General features: G+C 42.6%; 1 protein-coding gene across 2 annotated transcripts in view; it reads left to right on the plus strand.

Annotated features, from left to right (window-relative positions):
- The window catches only part of HS6ST2 (heparan sulfate 6-O-sulfotransferase 2), a 291,817-nt gene that overhangs the window by 210,897 nt on the left and 62,942 nt on the right, over positions 1-17,978 (plus strand). The window contains exon 3 of one of the 2 annotated variants that reach the window (XM_039239902.1): positions 614-646. The exons of the other annotated variant lie outside the window; for it this stretch is intronic. Coding sequence (XP_039095833.1) covers positions 614-646 — 33 coding nt within the window. The remainder of the gene's footprint in view (positions 1-613; positions 647-17,978) is intronic. 2 annotated transcript variants of the gene reach the window in all.

Here is a 17,978-nt window from a genome sequence, read left to right on the forward strand (position 1 = left end):
ATGGAAAAACATGGCTTCCTTTGGTGAATGTCTTGCATTTGGGTGGAAGGGTCTAGAGTGACGATTTATATATCACTTCGTGTGCGCTTTGCATTGTCACATGTTTGAAGAGCATCAACAAAGTCTAATCATTCTTTTCCTTTTGTTATTTGTGTCGCATATAGTCATGATAATATGTAAAAAAAAAAAAAAACCTGTAAATTTCTCATAGGTCTTTGCAGTCAGGTGTTTCCTTTTTAGTGATGCCATAACATTTGCTTTGGTTTGGTTTTTGGTTTATTGACTTTCTGTGTTTTGCTTAGATTGCCGTCAATTTTGTGAAGGGGCGTGGAATGAACATGACCGAGGGGTAGATCTATCATTCTCAGCCCGTAGCCCTCCAGAGGTCTGGCTCTCATGCTGCCCTGCCCCTCTCAGCCCCCTGATTCATAATCCCCCACTCCTTGAGAAGAGTGAACGGGGAACAAAGTGGAGGAGCCATCCATGGGCTATTTCCTTGTGGTCTGGGAAGCTGGAAAAATACACTATCAAAGCAAAGTGGAAAACTTTTCTTATTTTAACTCCTCTCTTACCACGCTCTTGCTAGCACCTGGTTTTACTGTTCCTTTAACAGGTGGAGGATTTTTCAGATTCTAGATGCAGCAAGGTAAGTGACAATGTATTTTTAGTTCAACTGAACCCAAGTAAGCTAGAACAAACAAAATGACTCTGCAGTCGCCTATTCCTTTGATTTCAATACAATGAACAGTTGGGTTTGGGCTTGGACAAATTATTCCCGGGGCTCTTTTTTTTTTTTTTTTTTTTTTAAGTTTAAAACAGCTGAAACTACCCAGGCATGTAGTCTCGGGTCTGAAAGCTGACCTAGTGCAAAAGTGGGATGAATGTTCAGGGCCAGCACCCTAGACAGTTGGGCAGTGGGTCATTAGCTCCTTTTCCTTTCTGCTGAAATAGGAGGACACAGTAGAGTGTTTTGTTAAGAACGCCCCACCGTCAACAAAGTGTTTTTCACAGTGCTTCAGGCACGCCTGCCTGTTGCTAGGCTGGTTGGTGGTTTAGGGAACAACTAGGTCAGCATTTCACTGAAGGGAAATCAATTATTTGAAAATATCAGGGGGTTTTAAAGTGTGTAAATATATGGACTTGCAAGATAGGATAATCCCACAGGCGAGGGGCCTTTATGGTAGGAACTCTGTAGCAGAGCAAATCCCATCAAACATGGAAAGTTCCTAACCATGGGGGTGGATGGGTTACTGAGACTGCTCCGGGACAGCACCTTTGTGGTACCACCGTATTGCCACCAGTGCTGAAGAAGCTAGTGAGAATCATAAGCTGTCTCGTAAATGTGTGCTCTGGTTGCTTGGCACATTATTTTCTAAGATCATGGTGCTCACTGGTACTGTGTTTGGACTATTATAGACATATTGGCACCAGAAATATTTACCAGTGTCTTTGCTTTCTCTTCCTATCCACCTAAATCCCATCCTATGCTCCCTGACCAAATAGGGAAGGGAGCAAAGGTGGTAGCCTTGAGATTTTCCCACTGCGGCAGATACTCATTAAAACAAAATAGATGGGCCATTTCTTAAATGCCCAGTTAGCTTTCAGGAGCTGGACTTCCATATTGCCATTAAGGCCTCAGTGGATTTGTTTCACAGATAAGAATAGTAAATTCAGCCTTTAATTCTATAGTCAGGTTATAATTCATTGGGATAAATTGTATAGACACACATAGACCCCTAATCACAGAACATTAGTATCGGAGGGCATTTAAAGATTATAGATGATGTATCATAGTGACAAGGGCATTATATTCTGCCACAACTAGTGGGATGACTTTGCTCATGTCCCATCTCTGCTGTGAGCCTTGATTTCCTCATCTGTAAAATAAAAGAGTGGATGACCATTAAAATAATGGTCAATAACATACAAACTAGTATCCTAACCATTGCTTTTATGGGGGAAATGTTGAGAATTTTGTTTTAGGTTTGCTTTAAAACTTACTACATGAAAGAACTCTATGTCTATACCAGTTTCGCTATGTAACAAAGTGAATGCTCTCTTTTTATTATGGTGCTGATCAGTTATCATCAGAGCAATGTATAGCTGCTCTGACTTTGTGAGAAAGGAAGAAAGGTACAGATGGGGAGAAGGAGGAGAAACAGCTTTGGTAAATGTCACTGAGGCCATTTTTGGTGCTTCTGGGCTGAGTAACGTATGAAAACGATTTGCAAGGCTAGCGTATTTTTCAACCACTAGTAAAAATAAAGCAACAGTTCATTTGGTAACCCCCTGCACATGCGGTTTGAGAAATATACAAGATTATGATGAGCTCTGCCTCATAATTAACAATTTGCATAAATTCTCACTATTATTTAGTTGTCTGAATGAATTCTGTAATCCAGAGAAAGAAGGGAACAATCAGTGGAAGCCAGCCCAAATGCCTTGTATTATTGTTACGCACATGCACAATTAACACTGATACTAATTGTTTCAGACCAGAACCTCATTTGTTTTTCTATAGACAGCAAAAACATTAATTGCCAGAGTGTCACTCTCTCTCTCTTTTTCCTATAGCCAGCCATAATATAAAGTCTGCAGTTGCTTAAGCAAACGAATTGGCTGGATTTTCAGTGTACCATTTTGTGATGGAGTTTCCACGTTTCTGTTTAAGTTAGCAATCAGTGGCTCGGACAACTAAAGACTGTTTTTTATAATACTTTTAACAATAGTCGTCTATAAATTTAAGGAATAAAAGGGTGCTGGCGCACCAACCAGTTCTGCTGCTGCATTTACATTCCACTCATTATTCCGTATCTTTAAAATGATTGGCATTATACATGCATAGGAGAACCACAGGAAGTCAAGGCTGGAGGAGGCCTTCAGATCACCCTGTCAAATTCCCTCACTTTTCAAATGAGTTTGATTGTCAATAATTTGAATGTCAGCAACCACCACCAAATCAATGATGCCACACTTTTTTAAAACTTTCAAACCATTGGGAGCTATGATAGTAAATACATTTGAATTGTAACGAGATGTTTTAAAATCATATAGCTTCAACTTATTTTCTAAAAAGCAGAATCGGATTTAAAAATATATATATGCCTTGATAAAGTTGCCCTAAACATAGCCATGATGTTGATGGCGTGTGTGTGAAAGGAGATGTCCTATGCAAAGCACTTGGCAGTAGGAAACAGTCAACCAATATCAGCTCTTTCATCCCCGTGACCGGATTACCCAGCTCACATCAGCACACCGGAAGTGTTACTTTATTGCTCTTGGAGTTGGTCGGTCTTCAGGTCCAATTTTGGTGCTGCCACTTTCTTGCAGGGTGACCTTGAGTAATTTATTTAACCTCTGGGGGCTTTCCGTTTCCTCACATGTAAAATGTAGCCACCTTATAGATCTGTTGCAAAAATTAAATTGAGTTCAGGCATCTCAAGTGCTTAGCCTTGTTCCTGGCACTTTATAAACCATCAGTGAGTGGTAGTGGCTGTTACTGCTGTTATCTGGCACACCCAGTACAGTCTTATTCATTACATAGTTAATCATATGGTAGTTTGAGGTACATGCATATACACCTATACACATCTGCACGTGGGCACACAGAGTCCACAGAATGACATTGGAAGATCGCTTTCCTAAAGGTTATTTGTGACCACTGTGACTCAAACGCCAATGGCCTTTTCTCTGGCCTCAGTCTTCTTGAACTCTTTGGAGGTTCTGGTGCCTTCGCACATCTTCTCTTGCTTGAAAGCATTCATAATTTATCTTGGTTCACCTCCTGTCTTCTCAACATTTCATAGGTCTCCTTTGTTGGGATATCTTTTAAGCACATGCATGCACACACACAGACACACACACAAACACACACAGCTTCCCCCCCACCCCCCAACCCTTTCAATGGAGCAATTCCCAAGCCTGTCATTGATCTGCTTCTCTTCTTTTTCTGTGTTCTCATTCTGGGTAACTTCATCTCCTCACATAGCTTCACCTTTCACCTCTACACTAATGATTCCCAAATTGACCCCTCCAATCCCTAACTCATTCCGGAGCTCCGGGCTAACTCCAATTTCCAACTGCCTGCTGAGCATCTCCAGGGCAGGATATCGTAGGAGGCTCAAGTATAGTCTGGTTTTTGTCATCCTGCCTCAAGAATACAGATGGGGGTGGGGTGGGATAGAGATCTAGCCTCAAGAAGTATTAAGAGTTGAAAACAAGGGAGAAGTGTTGGACATTAGCCTAAGCAGAAGTAAAAGTAGCCTGGGTTAGGCAAGTGGTTCAAAATGAATTTTTCAGGGAAAGCATAACAAGTAAACTGTGCATTTCTATTATTATGAACTTTAAGATGTAAATAGGCAGTTCAAACTTTAAAAGGTATATATTTTCTAGGGAGAAGGAGACAGCTTACCTAACAAAAACTGAGTTCAATTTTGAGGTGCTGGAAGGTTGGCATGTTTGAGGGAAATGCTAATTAAAAGTATCTTTCTAAGGACAATCTTTATAGTCAATCTTGCTTCAGTGTTTTGTTGCACACACATGCATGCCAAGAGGAAGGATAACGTATTCAACCTTGAAGGGCGAGCCTGTGGGAGTTTTGAGAGCACATGCATGCACAGATGCATACACATATGCTGGGTCAGATATGCCTGAGATTTTTGAATGTGTGAAAATAATCCTGTCAGAAGGTAGATAATTTTTTTTCTTTGATTCATTCTGTAAACATTTACTGAATACCTAGTAGATGCTACACTCTCTGTGGATCAATGGGACTGTGAATATAGAACATAAAAGGACCTGTCCTGAAGTGCCTAATACATTTTTCTTCAGTTATATGCAAGTACATTGAGAGTCTCATTTGGTCTAGAAATACCTGCAGCATATGACAAACTGTTCAATGACCATAACCTTGCAGATCATCCTAATGTCCAAAGAGGAACTTAAGGGAAATAAGACAGTGTTAAAGTGGGAAGGAAATGTGTATAAATTCGAAATAGACATCGATTATTTCCTTTAAATTTAGTATATATTGAATTACTTTGGGATTTTACATTTCCAGTGGGCTTTCAGTGTTTCAGGCCAGAGGGAGAATGATTATACCTAACTCTAAAACTTAATTAGAGCAGAGAGATAGACAAGTCCTGGTTAATGTGTATGGTATTCTTTGTAGGAGATGTCTTTGTAAATGAGCTCTTCTTACAGCAGCCACTGAAGCTACAGGGAACAGTATTCCTTTTGAAGAAGGGGGACCCAATGCCCAAAATTAAGTACCATCCCTCCAGTTTAGTGACTCCCCGATGGAGTCTTCAGAGGCCACCTTATCCTCCAAATTGTAATGGTCTCTGGCATCGGGTGACTTCTTTGCCTTTGTGGGTGCACCCCAGCCTCCTCTTAGGAAATGTAGCGTGGCCTTTACTTGAAACCCAAGTGTTCTTGGTCCGAATGGTCAGTTTCAAAGTCCCCTTCATGATCATTCTTGGTTCCCAAAGATTCCTCATGGCGTTTGTAATCCTGAAAAACTACTTTGATGCCCCAGAGCTCCTGTTATGGAGGTGTAGATGGTACCAGTGCCCTTCATCATGCCATTGCCTCCTTCGAGACCCTCATGGCATAAAAGTTCTCATAACATTGCACATATTGAGCAGGATTTTTTTTTTTCGCCCTAAATTAGTTACAGGCATTGATGTACTTCTCTTGTTGTGACTGGAAGTAAGAATAATGAAACCATGCTTGAATCCATAGTCTTGGATGTCTTTGTTCTCATGGTTCGCATCAACTATAGTCTGACTTCTTTTACCCTGATCACATTTACTCCTTCAATATGCATCTACCGAGTACTTACGTATTTCAGGCACTGCTCCAGGCACTGGGGACAGTAAGATGGACAGTGTCCCTGTTCTTGTATTCCTTAAGGGGTGTATGCACATACGTTGGAGGGAAACTGAAAATAAACCAGTATACAAGTAAATGAGCAAGCCGATCTCAGAGAGGGATAAGTGCCATGACGAAAATATAACGATGTGGATGGAGGATGGGTGGGGAGTGAACAGAGTGAGTTCTACTTTTTGCTTGTGTGAAAGTTTTGTACAGACTTCACTAACACTTTGTCTGGGGGCTTTGGTTTCCTCTATTTTGTAGTGGATTTGGTACCAATTCTAATTTTGCTGCTTCTGGCCGCTCTGCCACTGGGACCACCTTCTCTTAGCTAGTCTTGAAATAAAACCCAGTATACCCTCTTACTAAGCTTCTGTTCCATACTTTTCTTGCCTTTGTCATCCTTAGAATTTGAAAGGTTCACCCTCTCCTCTGTCACACATCATCAATGGACTTACTGGTCCCTTAGGCATGCTGCACTTGATCACCCAAGGCAAACTGCCTGTTGAAAGAAAAACACAAACTTTGAAAGTTAGTTGTGGTGGCATTTGGCTTTGTGCACTTCTGTAGAGGGAAGAGTCTTAGACTGCGAGTCAGGAGACCTGAGTGCCAGTCTTCACCGCTACAGATGAGCTGTATGACCTTAGATAGATCACTTCTCTCTGAGTCTGTTTTTTCATCTATAAAACCAGTGTTCAACATAGACAGTCCCTACAGTTCTTTCTAGCTATAGAGTGGTACCATTCGTTGTTTCCAGACACATGGGCCAAGATTTCTTTCCAACATTCTGTTTCATTTTGTAAAGTGGATACATAGGAACATTTTCTAGTAGGATCAGAATTGCTTAGATTAAGCATAAGTTTTCCGGCAAAAGCCAGCTTTACAATTCTTGTAAACGTCACAAGAAGTCAAAAACATTGCTTCTTGGTTTAACCTCTGCCAGCTAGGGCAGCAGTTCAACACCGCAGATGCAACTGGCAGCTTCTTATATGTGACTATCTGAAAGTCACTGTCTTTTCAGCTTGCCCATAGGAAATCTTTAAAAAGAACCAAGTATCACTAAAACGAAGGAAGGCATTCTAAGTTGGCCTCAAAATGACATGATACAGGTGTTATCTACTAGTGAGTTAGGTGCCAAGAAAATCACATTAGCTCTGAGAAGGCCACTCGGTGGTTCCAGCCGTTACTGGGCCATCTCCCTTAGCACCTTGCTGACGCAGTTAGGAACTGAGGTATGAGTGAGGAGGCTTGCCTTCCCTAACTTCCCCGCACCTTCCTCCACTGGCTGCCCTACACTTTGTGGGAGAAGATGGGGAAGCAGGAAGGGCAGGTTTGGAGAAGGTGGAACAGATAGAAAGTCACCAATATCTGAAGCATCCTCGGAACTTCTTTTATGTTGTCACTCTCTTTCACTTGGCATTCAGACACTTGGCCATGTTCTAAACACGACTCCATTTTAGGAGTGCCGTCTTGAAAAAATCCAGAGAGGGGTGCCTGGGTGGCTCAGTTGGTTGAGCATCCGACTTGGTCTCAGTTCATGATCTCACAGCTCATGAGTTTGAGCCCCACATCAGGCTCTGTGCGGACAGCTCAGAGCCTGGAACCTGCTTCAGATTCCATGTCTCTCTGTCTCTCTGCTCCTCTCCCACTTGCTCGATCTCTCTCTCAAAAATAAATAAAAACACTAAAAAATTTAATTCCAGAGAAAAGCTGGCCAAGAATTTGTGGCAAGGGAGTATGAAGGAGAGGAATATTCAAGAGGGTTTTGAAACTCCAGGAAGCACCCATGTAGTTTCCAGCCAGAGGATTTGGACCTAGAAGAAAGGGGCTTCTAAAAACAGGTGAGGAAGACAGCACAGGGAGTTCCTATATGGCTCAAATTTAAAAGGCCATAATAGTGTGCGCCTGAGGAAGTAGATGACCACCAAGGCAATGACTTCACTACGTACACACAGTTAGTTAGAGGCAGATTTGAAACAAGAACCCGGGTCAGCTGCATCCTGTCTGGTCCCTTGATTGGTAATTGCCTTTGCCAACTGCTGTTTGTCGCTTGCTTGCTGATTTCTGCTGTTTAATTCTTGGTACTCGTTCTGTTCACAGCACTTGTGATTCATTATTCTCAAGGAATTTTATCAATGAATGTGAGGACAACCCCTTAGCAATAGGTAAAGCACATTTTGCTTTGAAAGGTTTGGGGTCAGCTGATAGTATAAGATCACATAGAGCAGAGAGTGGCTGGATTGCAAATGGAGCCTAAACCTCAAGATTCACTTGAAGTAAATGAAGAAAGGCAAGTTTGCGGCTGTAGGCTGGGGATCCACAGTTAAATGTATATGTCATTGCTTTAACGCTCCTTCTTGATCGCTGCTCTAGCTCGTTCTCCATCAGAAGATGTAAGTCTTTGGTTTTAGGTTCTCAGTTCTTTGCATCCTTTTCCAGGCATATTTATTGCCTCCGCCTTTTCTTTCTATTTCACTATTCTACTTTTTTTTCCGTCTACAATATTTTCCATTAGTCCGGTCCCGCTGTCTTACCCAGGGCATTTGTGGTACAGCTATATATCACAGGAGATCTTATGAGCACGTAAAATGGAGAACACTATTTCACAAGTTAGAAATTACTAGATTATTTCTGTTCCCCTTCCAGAGTTGAAATATTTCCTACTTGGCAAATGGCCCTTCTTCGAAATCCTAAAATTGCACTAGGAAAAAAAATGACTGTCACCGTGGCACCGTGGGGCTTCCTGTCCCTTTGCTTGCATTGGCTTATCGTCCAATTTGCTCCATTGATTTTCCAGACACTCAGAATTGCCTCATCAGCCAGACACTGGAATTATAAGGGCCTTCATCAAGGCCTTATGTGGTTTGAAAACTTTTCAAACTTTCATACTTTTGGCGGTGGGTATGCTAGAGACCATGTGTGAATGGCATTTGGCAGTACATTGGTCTTTCTTCTCACGGCTTCTACGATTTCCGACTCGATTTCTGCTCGCCACAGGGCACAGTTTACCTTCTCTTCTCTGGGAGCTCTTGTTCATTTGTCAGGAACCCTAAAAGAACGCTGCTCATGTACAGTTGTGGAATGTCAGAGTCCTCTTAAACTGACATAAATGGGCCTGTAAATGGCATTTACTGATTGTTTCTATATTAAAATGTAAATGCACAGAAGACTTTATGAAGGGCCTTTGTGTAGCCTTCCCCCCATTTTTTTTCCTATTAATTGATTTGACAATGTCGGAGATGATGCATGAGGCAACATAAAGAGTCTCTTAAGCCCGTTGCAGCTTGTTTGCATGAAAAGGAATAAAAGCTATAGGGAAGAAATGAACATTATGCGATGCTTTAGGCAGGAGACATTTTCTGACTCACAGACACCTTTCAGATGATAGCCTACTTTCTGAACCCATGCAGAGGAAAGGGGTCGCTGTGATTCTCTTTTGCACAAATAGCCTTTCTTGACTAATTAATGACAGTTACTTTCTGGTTGCATAGGAAACACAGAGGATTTTCTGAAATCCACAGGGGTGAAATCAACTAAGAAAGCCTCCAAAAATTAATTATTGATCATTGTGAATGCTGGTATCTTTTATGAGAAAATTAAAGAGGCTTGGAGGATTTAATGAAGACCCTCTGAAAATGATACAGTGTTACATCGTTGAAGCGCCATGTGATTTCACACTCAGTGATCATAAAATCTAATGTTAAGCCATCCACCAGGAAAGTTCTGCAAGCTTCACTGGTTCCTTTTTATATGAGTGCCTTCAGTGTCTCTTTCACAATGCTAGTAAAATATTTATAAATAAAATAATACTCTTGAGGCTGGTTTGAAATTCTATACACATGAACTATAGTTTAATCTGAGCACCTGAGCACTGAATTTCTAATCTGAGTGCCAAGTGAAAGCAGAATAGCCAGGGGAGGGTCCTCTATTTCCGCCTTCTGTCCCACGGCACTCTGAAAGCACAGGATCTCTGGTGTCCCCTTCCACAAGATCTCGGATTCCCCCTTCTCATGGAAGAGGTCTTTCAGATCTTGACAATAGGACTCTTGAGCATCTACGATAACCCGGCACTATTCTTGGTGCTAAGGATTCGGGGCACTTACAGTCTAGTGGTGGGTATAGACCATCCGAAACAAGAAAGCATGTCAAGATTGTCATGGATGTTATGAAAGAAATTAGCAGACTGCTAGAGGAAGGATGTGTAGCCTTTGGAATAAACTCCGTGGGGACAAATTTTATCCTCTGTGGGTGTACATGATTTTGGAGGCATCAAAAATGATATGGGATTGATAAAGATTTCAGCCCCAAATGAGGGTTACATGTATGTAATATAATATTTTTGAGTGCCAATGAAATATATACTATGCTGAGTAGTGATAAGGACTTTTGTGTTCTTTAAATGTAGTAAAAAGTTCAAAACAATGGGTGTCGTTCTTCAGTGTGCCTTTAGGCATCTGTAGCTATCAACGGCACTGTCTCTATTTCCCTGACTCTCTTTAAAACTGGTCAATCCTTGTCATCACTGGCAAATGTACTTTAACTATCATGTTGGTAAGAATGATCATAGGATTGGGAGTGGGACATAAAATAAACATTTAGAGATATCCCAAGCTATCTAATACAGCTATAATAGGTGGGATTTGATGATGACAGTTTATAATTTAGTCCCTTCATTTTATTAGTCTAAAAAAGTGAAATTTCACTTATGCCTTTTTGTATCAAATAAATCTATACAATCCTGATATAGCATTCTGGTGAGGTAAAATCAGTTTGAGTGTAGGAATAGAAAACGTTTATAAGCAACAATGTTACGATGGAGGTGAATGGACAAAGGAAGCCATGATAGGAAAACTGAAAACCCTTTATGTGCTTCTCCCTGTGCTGTGCTTTCTACAGCTTCCCTTTAGTAAGTCCAGTATGTTCCAGAAATTTTGATTGTGTCTCCAGTAAAGGAGAGCTAGTAAAGATGGTTTTGTAAAATGGGAGGAAGCCAGTGATTGCCGTTTAACTGCATCTTTAGTGTGATTTTAGTCCCCTGCTTTGAGAAAGATTGATCTGCTCCTTGGGTATTTACTTGAGCAACTTCCCTGCCAGACATTGTCCAGGCACTGGGGATACAGAGGTGAGTCAGAGGAAGAGATCCTGCCTTTGTGGTACTCAGAGTTGAACTAGGGAGACAAATAAACATGATGGAATATGGTGTAAAGATACACAATTGGTTCCTCAAAGAGTCTACACTAAATGGGGGTTGTTGGGTCAGGAGCTACTGAGGGAACTATTCTGTGAGTTGCTATAGCAAGTGATGGGGCAGGTGTCCTCATTTTCTTTGCCTCAAATAAATCTCTTTGCAGTCTTGGCATGATTCAAATGCCTACATATTAAATCTGTGTGCCAGTGTGTAAAGGCAGATAGAGTGGTGTGATCTAGCTTCCAAACAACTAGGTTTTAGAAGGAACATTCTAGAGTTTCTCCTTGAATGTGGCACCAAGCTGGGTCAGGATAACTCTCAGCTGACCTCTTGTGAGGAGCCAGCCTTGATTTTCTTTCTTTCTTTTTTTTTTTTTTTTCCTTTTTGCAACACCAGCTCCATTTCTAGCAGCAGCTGCAGCCAAAAGCACAGATTCATTGCCTGTTTACATAAGACAGTAAATAGGCCCTGAGCAAGGGCTTAGGATAGTCCTGTCTTCTGGGAGCTTATAATCTGAAACAGACAACAAACTGGAAAGAATATCCATCACACCTGATATACTCATTTCCCTTCTCATATAAATTCAAAGAAAACACAAAGTGGCATGTCACAGTCTACAGGATTTGTAAAACCTCTGGAGAGTATTCACTCTCTTTTTGTGACTTTTCAAGTTGAAAGCTATTTTGTATAGAATATGCAATAGATCATAGGGTTATTTTCTAAATTGGGGATGAGAAAGCAAGCAAGGTTCGTTCTTTCTTTCTTTCTTTCTTTCTATCAACAAGTTACATTGGAAAGTATGGATCAAATTAAAAGTGGATTCTCAATTTGCCATGGGGAAATATGTGCAGTATTTCAGCTCCTCGAAGGTCTGGGTCAACTTGGGAGTAGAAGAGGTATCACAAACATTAATTTAATAAACTAGCCTTGAGATATTTCCTAGTTGTAATAATCCCACAGGTGAAAGCAACATCTGTGGAATAATATAGGTGCTTGGTTTGACCTTTTTAGAAAAAGGAGATGTTACAGAAACATGACCAAAGCTTGGAACTGAAGCAATGCAGTAAAGTAACAGGAGCCAACTAAGTCTCTACGTTACGAGGCGGTGACCAGTTGTGAGAAAATGGTGCAAAAGTACGACACGTGCCAAACCAAGATTCATTTCCCAACATTTGTGTGTAGGTGCAAGAGACAGAGACTGAGACAGGAGCACAAATGTAGAGCTAAAGGAAGAAAGACCAATGAAGCAGCAAGATGCTGAGCCAGAGATGGACAGAGACCGAGAGCTGAAAACCAGCCAACCTAGGGTCACATTTCACCTCTGTTGCTGTGAAATTCACTATGAGGCCTCAGTTAAGTCACTTCTCTCTGGACTTTGGTTTGTCCATCTCTCAAATGAGGGGATGTGCTAGAAGACGACTCTGTAGAACTTACCAACTCTCTAGATCTACCCTCTGGTGCTAGGTGAGTGAAAGGGCAGGCAAGAAGGTAGGCAGGAAATATACATAGACAGTCATGGAAACAGACCGACTGTCTGCATACGTGCACAGGCTAGCTTAACGCTGAGAGAAGACTGAAAATTATGGTGAGCCTGTGGACCATGAGTCACAAAGAGCACCAGCCGGAGCCACAAAATCATCTCATCACTTTTGATATTGCCATGGTGATCTGAGGAATTGGCAGCTTTCCTTAACGTGCCTCTGGCCCAGCTTTCTGGGGCCCACCACTGACTCATTTTCTGACTGGTGTGGCCATCTCTTTCTTCCAGAGCCTCGCAAGACTAGCTTTTGAGGATGTGTAAATGACCTCTGATGCCCAAATGGAAGGAGAAGTCAGATGTCAGGCTTTGTACGTGTGACTGTTCCCTCAGCTTTCCGGGTGGAACTTTCCATCAGAGGGAGGGGTGGAAAGTGGCTTGAGGGTGAGGAAACTCAAATAGCCTACTGTGCATTTGCTTGCCCAACTTTCTGTCTGGATACCTGTCTGTGTTTCTAAAGCTCTGTGATGATTTTGAGCACACTGTGTTCCCCAGGCTTTCAAATTGCACCACTTTTAAACAGTCGTGAATTTTACTTGCAGGGTCAGGGAACTGATGAGAATAATTAGTACTTGTCAAGCTTCCAGCCAGCGAATGACTTTAGCGAGGAGCTAACAATGTACCCAGCAGACAGACTGATTGCGGCTACGAGGTGAGGCTTCAGGCAGGTTTTAGTATCTGGTCTTTTTTTTTTTTTTTTTTCTTCCTGCTTTCATTAGTTTCTGCAGGAAACAAAACACTGTGATTCTCTTGCTTTGCTTACAATTGACCATCTGCCCCTAAAATAATAGCCCAAGAATTCAGCTTGAGAGTGCATGGCCTGATAGTAGGTCCCCCTCCAGGTGAATTTAACTTGATGTTGATATTCTCAAGAAGTTTTTGTGGCATCTAGGACGCCATTTTGTACTTATGCCCATCTTCACATTCTGATCCTAGCATATGTTAGAAGAAAAGCAACCCCATCAAAAATGTACTTCCTCGGTGAATGATCGCTCATCATAATAACAAGATCTGTATCAGACCCATCAGTATACCATTTTCCTAGCCAGCTTTTGCCATGACTAGAATTGCCACTTTTGCAGGCCAAGCGAGTCCTAGGAGGAGAGGCCAGGGTGAGCATGATATGTGAGGAAGATGGTGAAGAGGCCAGGCTGGCTGCAAACCAGTTGGCTCCTATACCATCTGGGTGATGATGGTGGTGGCTGAGTCATGTGGAGCCTGCTTGGCGAGGAAGCTACAAGGGGACAGCCTCGGCTCCTGTGTGCATCTCCAGCCCTCAGCTCTACCCTGGGCTCCAGATTCGCATGACCAACATCCTACACCACACTTCCCCTGGGAAGCTTAATCGGTACCTGATAGTTTACCTGCTGCAAAACAAACTCCACACTTTTCCCAAGGGTTTGTCCCTCTCTGTTTTTCCCATCTCAGTAAACGCCACCTCTGGCCTTCCAGTCGCTCTGGTCGAAATCCTCAGAGGACCTTTCACATTTCTGTTTCTCTCCCCGTTCAGATCTTGTCACTTCTCTGTTCCAAACTCTGTTGTGACACCCATCTCACGAAGAATCCAAGATGGACCCTCCCCCCAAGGCCTGCAAGGCCTTCACAATCTGGCCCCTGTTCCTGGTCAGACCTCGTATTTTATTACTCTGCTCTGTGCCCATTCCTCTCTAATCACACTGATCTCCTCACTTTCCTTTCTGTACACCAGACCAGCTGCTACCTCAGGGCCTTTGCTCCTCTCTTGGCCTGGAAAGCTCTTCCCTTAGATATTGGCAGGGCTTGCTCCTTAAATTAAATCAGGCCTTTCCTCAAATGTCACAGCACTAAGATTGCCAAGAAGTCCGATTCTTAAAAAGAGGGCACTGGACTTGGCCAGCAGGCAGCCACTGCTGATCTTTAAGAAGACAGCTGTGTCCAGCGCTGGAAGAGGAGACAGGTTGTTCTCTAACCATCTGTGTCCTTTATTAGACTGTGTGCTTCTTGAGTTCCGTGCTGCTCTCTCATTCAACTTGGTGTCCCCAGCATCAGGCATAGTGCCTGGCACCTAGTTGGTTTTCAGTGAGCATTTGTGGAGTGAGGGGACAAGTGTTAGTTTTAAACAATTGGTTACGTGAAAACACCTTATGTTGCTGAAAGTTGTGACGGCTGCCTCAGTTCCCCCCCCCCACCCCCCCAGGGATCACAGTTATAAAGTAAGACCTTCGCATTCACTACAGACCCAGTCCCTGAGTACCAACACGTGACATGGTGTTAAGCACATGATTTAGAGGTGTTCAGTGCACACAAGAGTGGGGAAGTGGAGGCTGAGACCATCCTAGGTCTCTTAGGGAGATAAAACAGTTCCGTCTCTGCTTGCATATTAACTAGCTCACTTCCCTTTGAAAATTCCCCTTTTAGAGGGTTATTTAAATTCATAAGCAATCCTTGGGGTTAAACAAAATCTTAATGACCACAGGAGTGTTCACAGAGTTAACTAACACTCAGCTGGTGGTTAAAAAAATTATTTAATGTGGATTCTCCCAAATATATAAATTGGGTTCAACCTTCATTTCCTTTATCTCCCCTCCTTTATTTAGCAGTGGTGCTAATGTTCAAAACAAGCATCGGAATGGCTTTTCTTCTCACATAGCACTCCCTCTTTCGGGCTCTGACCTCTGAGTTCCTTCCCTAAATGACACTTAAAGAAGGTTGGCCTTCCCTGAAACCCTTTGTTCCTAGAGCCTGCTTTCCTTTGCTGCCTGAGAATTGTGTGTGGCGTCTCCTGCAGCATGGGCTCACAGAGTCCCCCAGGTCCGTGGCTAAGAAGGCTTTGTACCTGTAAGGGGAGGAAAGACAGTATCACAAGTGTGGCCAAGGATAGGTAGTTCCTCTGCCACCCTTTGAAGGGCATTTCATACCCCTACAAAAGAGGATCTTTCTGTGACTCTCTCTGCTGTATATCAAATGCCTCCTGAACAGTTATACACCATCCGGATTCATTCAACAAACATTTTATTCGGCCTGGATGTAAAAGAGATGGGGGAAATGCAGAGATGAAATACATCCCCACAAAAAGCCCACAGTCTGCAAAGGTGGAAATAAAGATAAACATGTGGACAGATCTTATGATTCAATGTGATAAAATCAGAGCTGAACAAAGTGGAGCCAGGAGGAAAAGATTGGTTTCGCCTGGGGCTGTAGAGAAGACGACACAACAGAAAAGGTAACAAGTATAGGTTTCCAGAGAGAAGCAGGAGTTTGCTAGGAGGAGAAGATGCGAGAAACACAGCCCAAACAGAGGAAAGGCCCCGCTTTGTAAAGGCCCAGAAGCAAGGACAGGCATGGAGGATCTAGGAAGGGCAGAGCTGTGACATTTAGGGTGTGTGTGAGGCTGGGTTTCATCATGAAGGGTCTCGGACGCCATGCTGAGCTGCGGATCTGATTCAGTAGGCAAATCTGCAGCCATCCAAGGTGTGCAGGCAGGGAGGGGTGAAATAGCTGTTCTGTCCAAAGATAATACTGGCACAGATGTGGAAGGTGGGAGGGAATGGGCCATGATAGTTACTACTTACTCCCATCACCACACTGACCACACTGAGACTATTAGCAGGAAAGGGAACACTGTTCTAGTCCAAAGGCATGTGTTGCCTGGGCAGAAGAGCTGCCAACCCATCATTTGTCCTGCCTGTTACACTGAGCGTGGGATGGGAGCCCCTTGTTCCGAGACAAAAGCCCTCAGTAGGAGACTGTTTGTAATCATGCCTAAAATTACTTCATTATTGGAACTCGTGTTTGATCTGTGATTAGGAGCTGGATTAAGAAATCAAGTAATCAACCATTGAAATTGTAACCATAAATTGTTCTATAAACAACCAGCTTCCCCTGCCTCCCCCAGCCCAAGTAACAAACCTGAAAACAGATGCTTCCCCTGTTACCTCCTGTGGGTTTTAGCCGGGGCTTTTGAGCCGCGCACAAGTCAGAGGACCATGCCCGCCAGTCACAATGCCCCTTGTCCCCCTCACATGTGGATCACTCATGTTGTACCTTGTCAGACTGAGACGAGACACCCGAGGAAAGTGGAACTGTTAAAAAAAAAATGCAACTTATTAAGATTCGTTTAGTGAAGGGGAAGAAGATTACTTTTAACAGAATGGAGGAAAAAATGCCTGGAGTTCAAGATGAAGAACAGTTAAAGAGACAATCCTCAGAGACTGTTGCTGTTCGAATGATTTGTTGGAAGTCGGTTTTGTCCTGAAGGGTTTTATTCTAGGCCAAAGGCATTCTAGTACTACAGCCCATAGAGATACATATTTCCGTAAAAACAACCTTAGGGCTTATTGACATTTTCTTGTCTGGGACTGCACTGTGCTTAACCTAACAGACGTATAATAAGTTATTTTAAAGTATAAGTTAAGATCTAGATTTCGTTTTGGAAAGACTGGCAGCAGGCAATGATGTTGGGAAAATTGCAACTACTGCTTACTCTGTTTTCATAATGGCTGGAGACAACGAGATGGCAACAGTTGAGGCGTTTTCTCTGGTCATTTTTTTCTCTGGACCTCAAGAGGTAGCAAGCTTCACTTTTCTCCTTTGTCATCATCTCCAACTCAAAATACTTAGGAGTCAGAACACGGAAGGGTCTTTAAGGATCTTAGCAAACCCTCCCATCTTACAAAATGAGAACTCGAGACGACTTACCCTTTGTCCTCAGCTAGTCATCGCCAGAAACAGCCACGGTCTGGTCTATAACCCAGGGGTTTGCTTTATCATCTGCCCCTTGGGAACAACTCCAGCAACCCAGGAGTTAATAACGCTGGCTCTTCCCCAAAAATTCACTTTGACAAGTTGACATCAAAACTCAGTTGGCATAACAATACCACCAACTAGAGCTGATACTTGTAGAGTACAGTTTGGACAGTGCTTTTCACCATGACCTCTTGAGTATAACTCTAGTGTTGTCAATGGTTTTGCTGGTAGCATTTTTTTTTAATTTTTTTTAATGTTTTATATTAGAGAGAGAGGAGAGAGAGCAAGCACAAGCAGTGGAGAGGCAGAGAGAGAGGGAGACACAGAATCCGAAGCAGGCTCCAGGCTCCAAGCTGTCAGCACAGAGCCTGACACGGGGCTCGAACCCACAAATTGTGAGATCAGGAGCTAAGCCTAGGTCAGAAGCTCAACTGACTGAACCACCCAGGCGCCCCGCTGGTAGCATTTTAAATGATAATGTGTTGTAGACTGGGACCCATTTTCTGGAGAGTTTAAATTCCTTTTTTAAAAAGAAGACTGGGGAAGGTTTTCATTGATATTTTCATCATTTACAAAAAGATTTGTGAATAAAAATCAAAATAGTCTGTCGGTGACGTAAAATTACCTCAGAGTTGGAATGGATTGGAGGTACAG

Source organism: Hyaena hyaena, unplaced genomic scaffold (genome assembly GCF_003009895.1).
Source record: "Hyaena hyaena isolate Hyena2069 unplaced genomic scaffold, ASM300989v1 scaffold_162, whole genome shotgun sequence".
Lineage (NCBI taxonomy): Eukaryota > Metazoa > Chordata > Mammalia > Carnivora > Hyaenidae > Hyaena > Hyaena hyaena.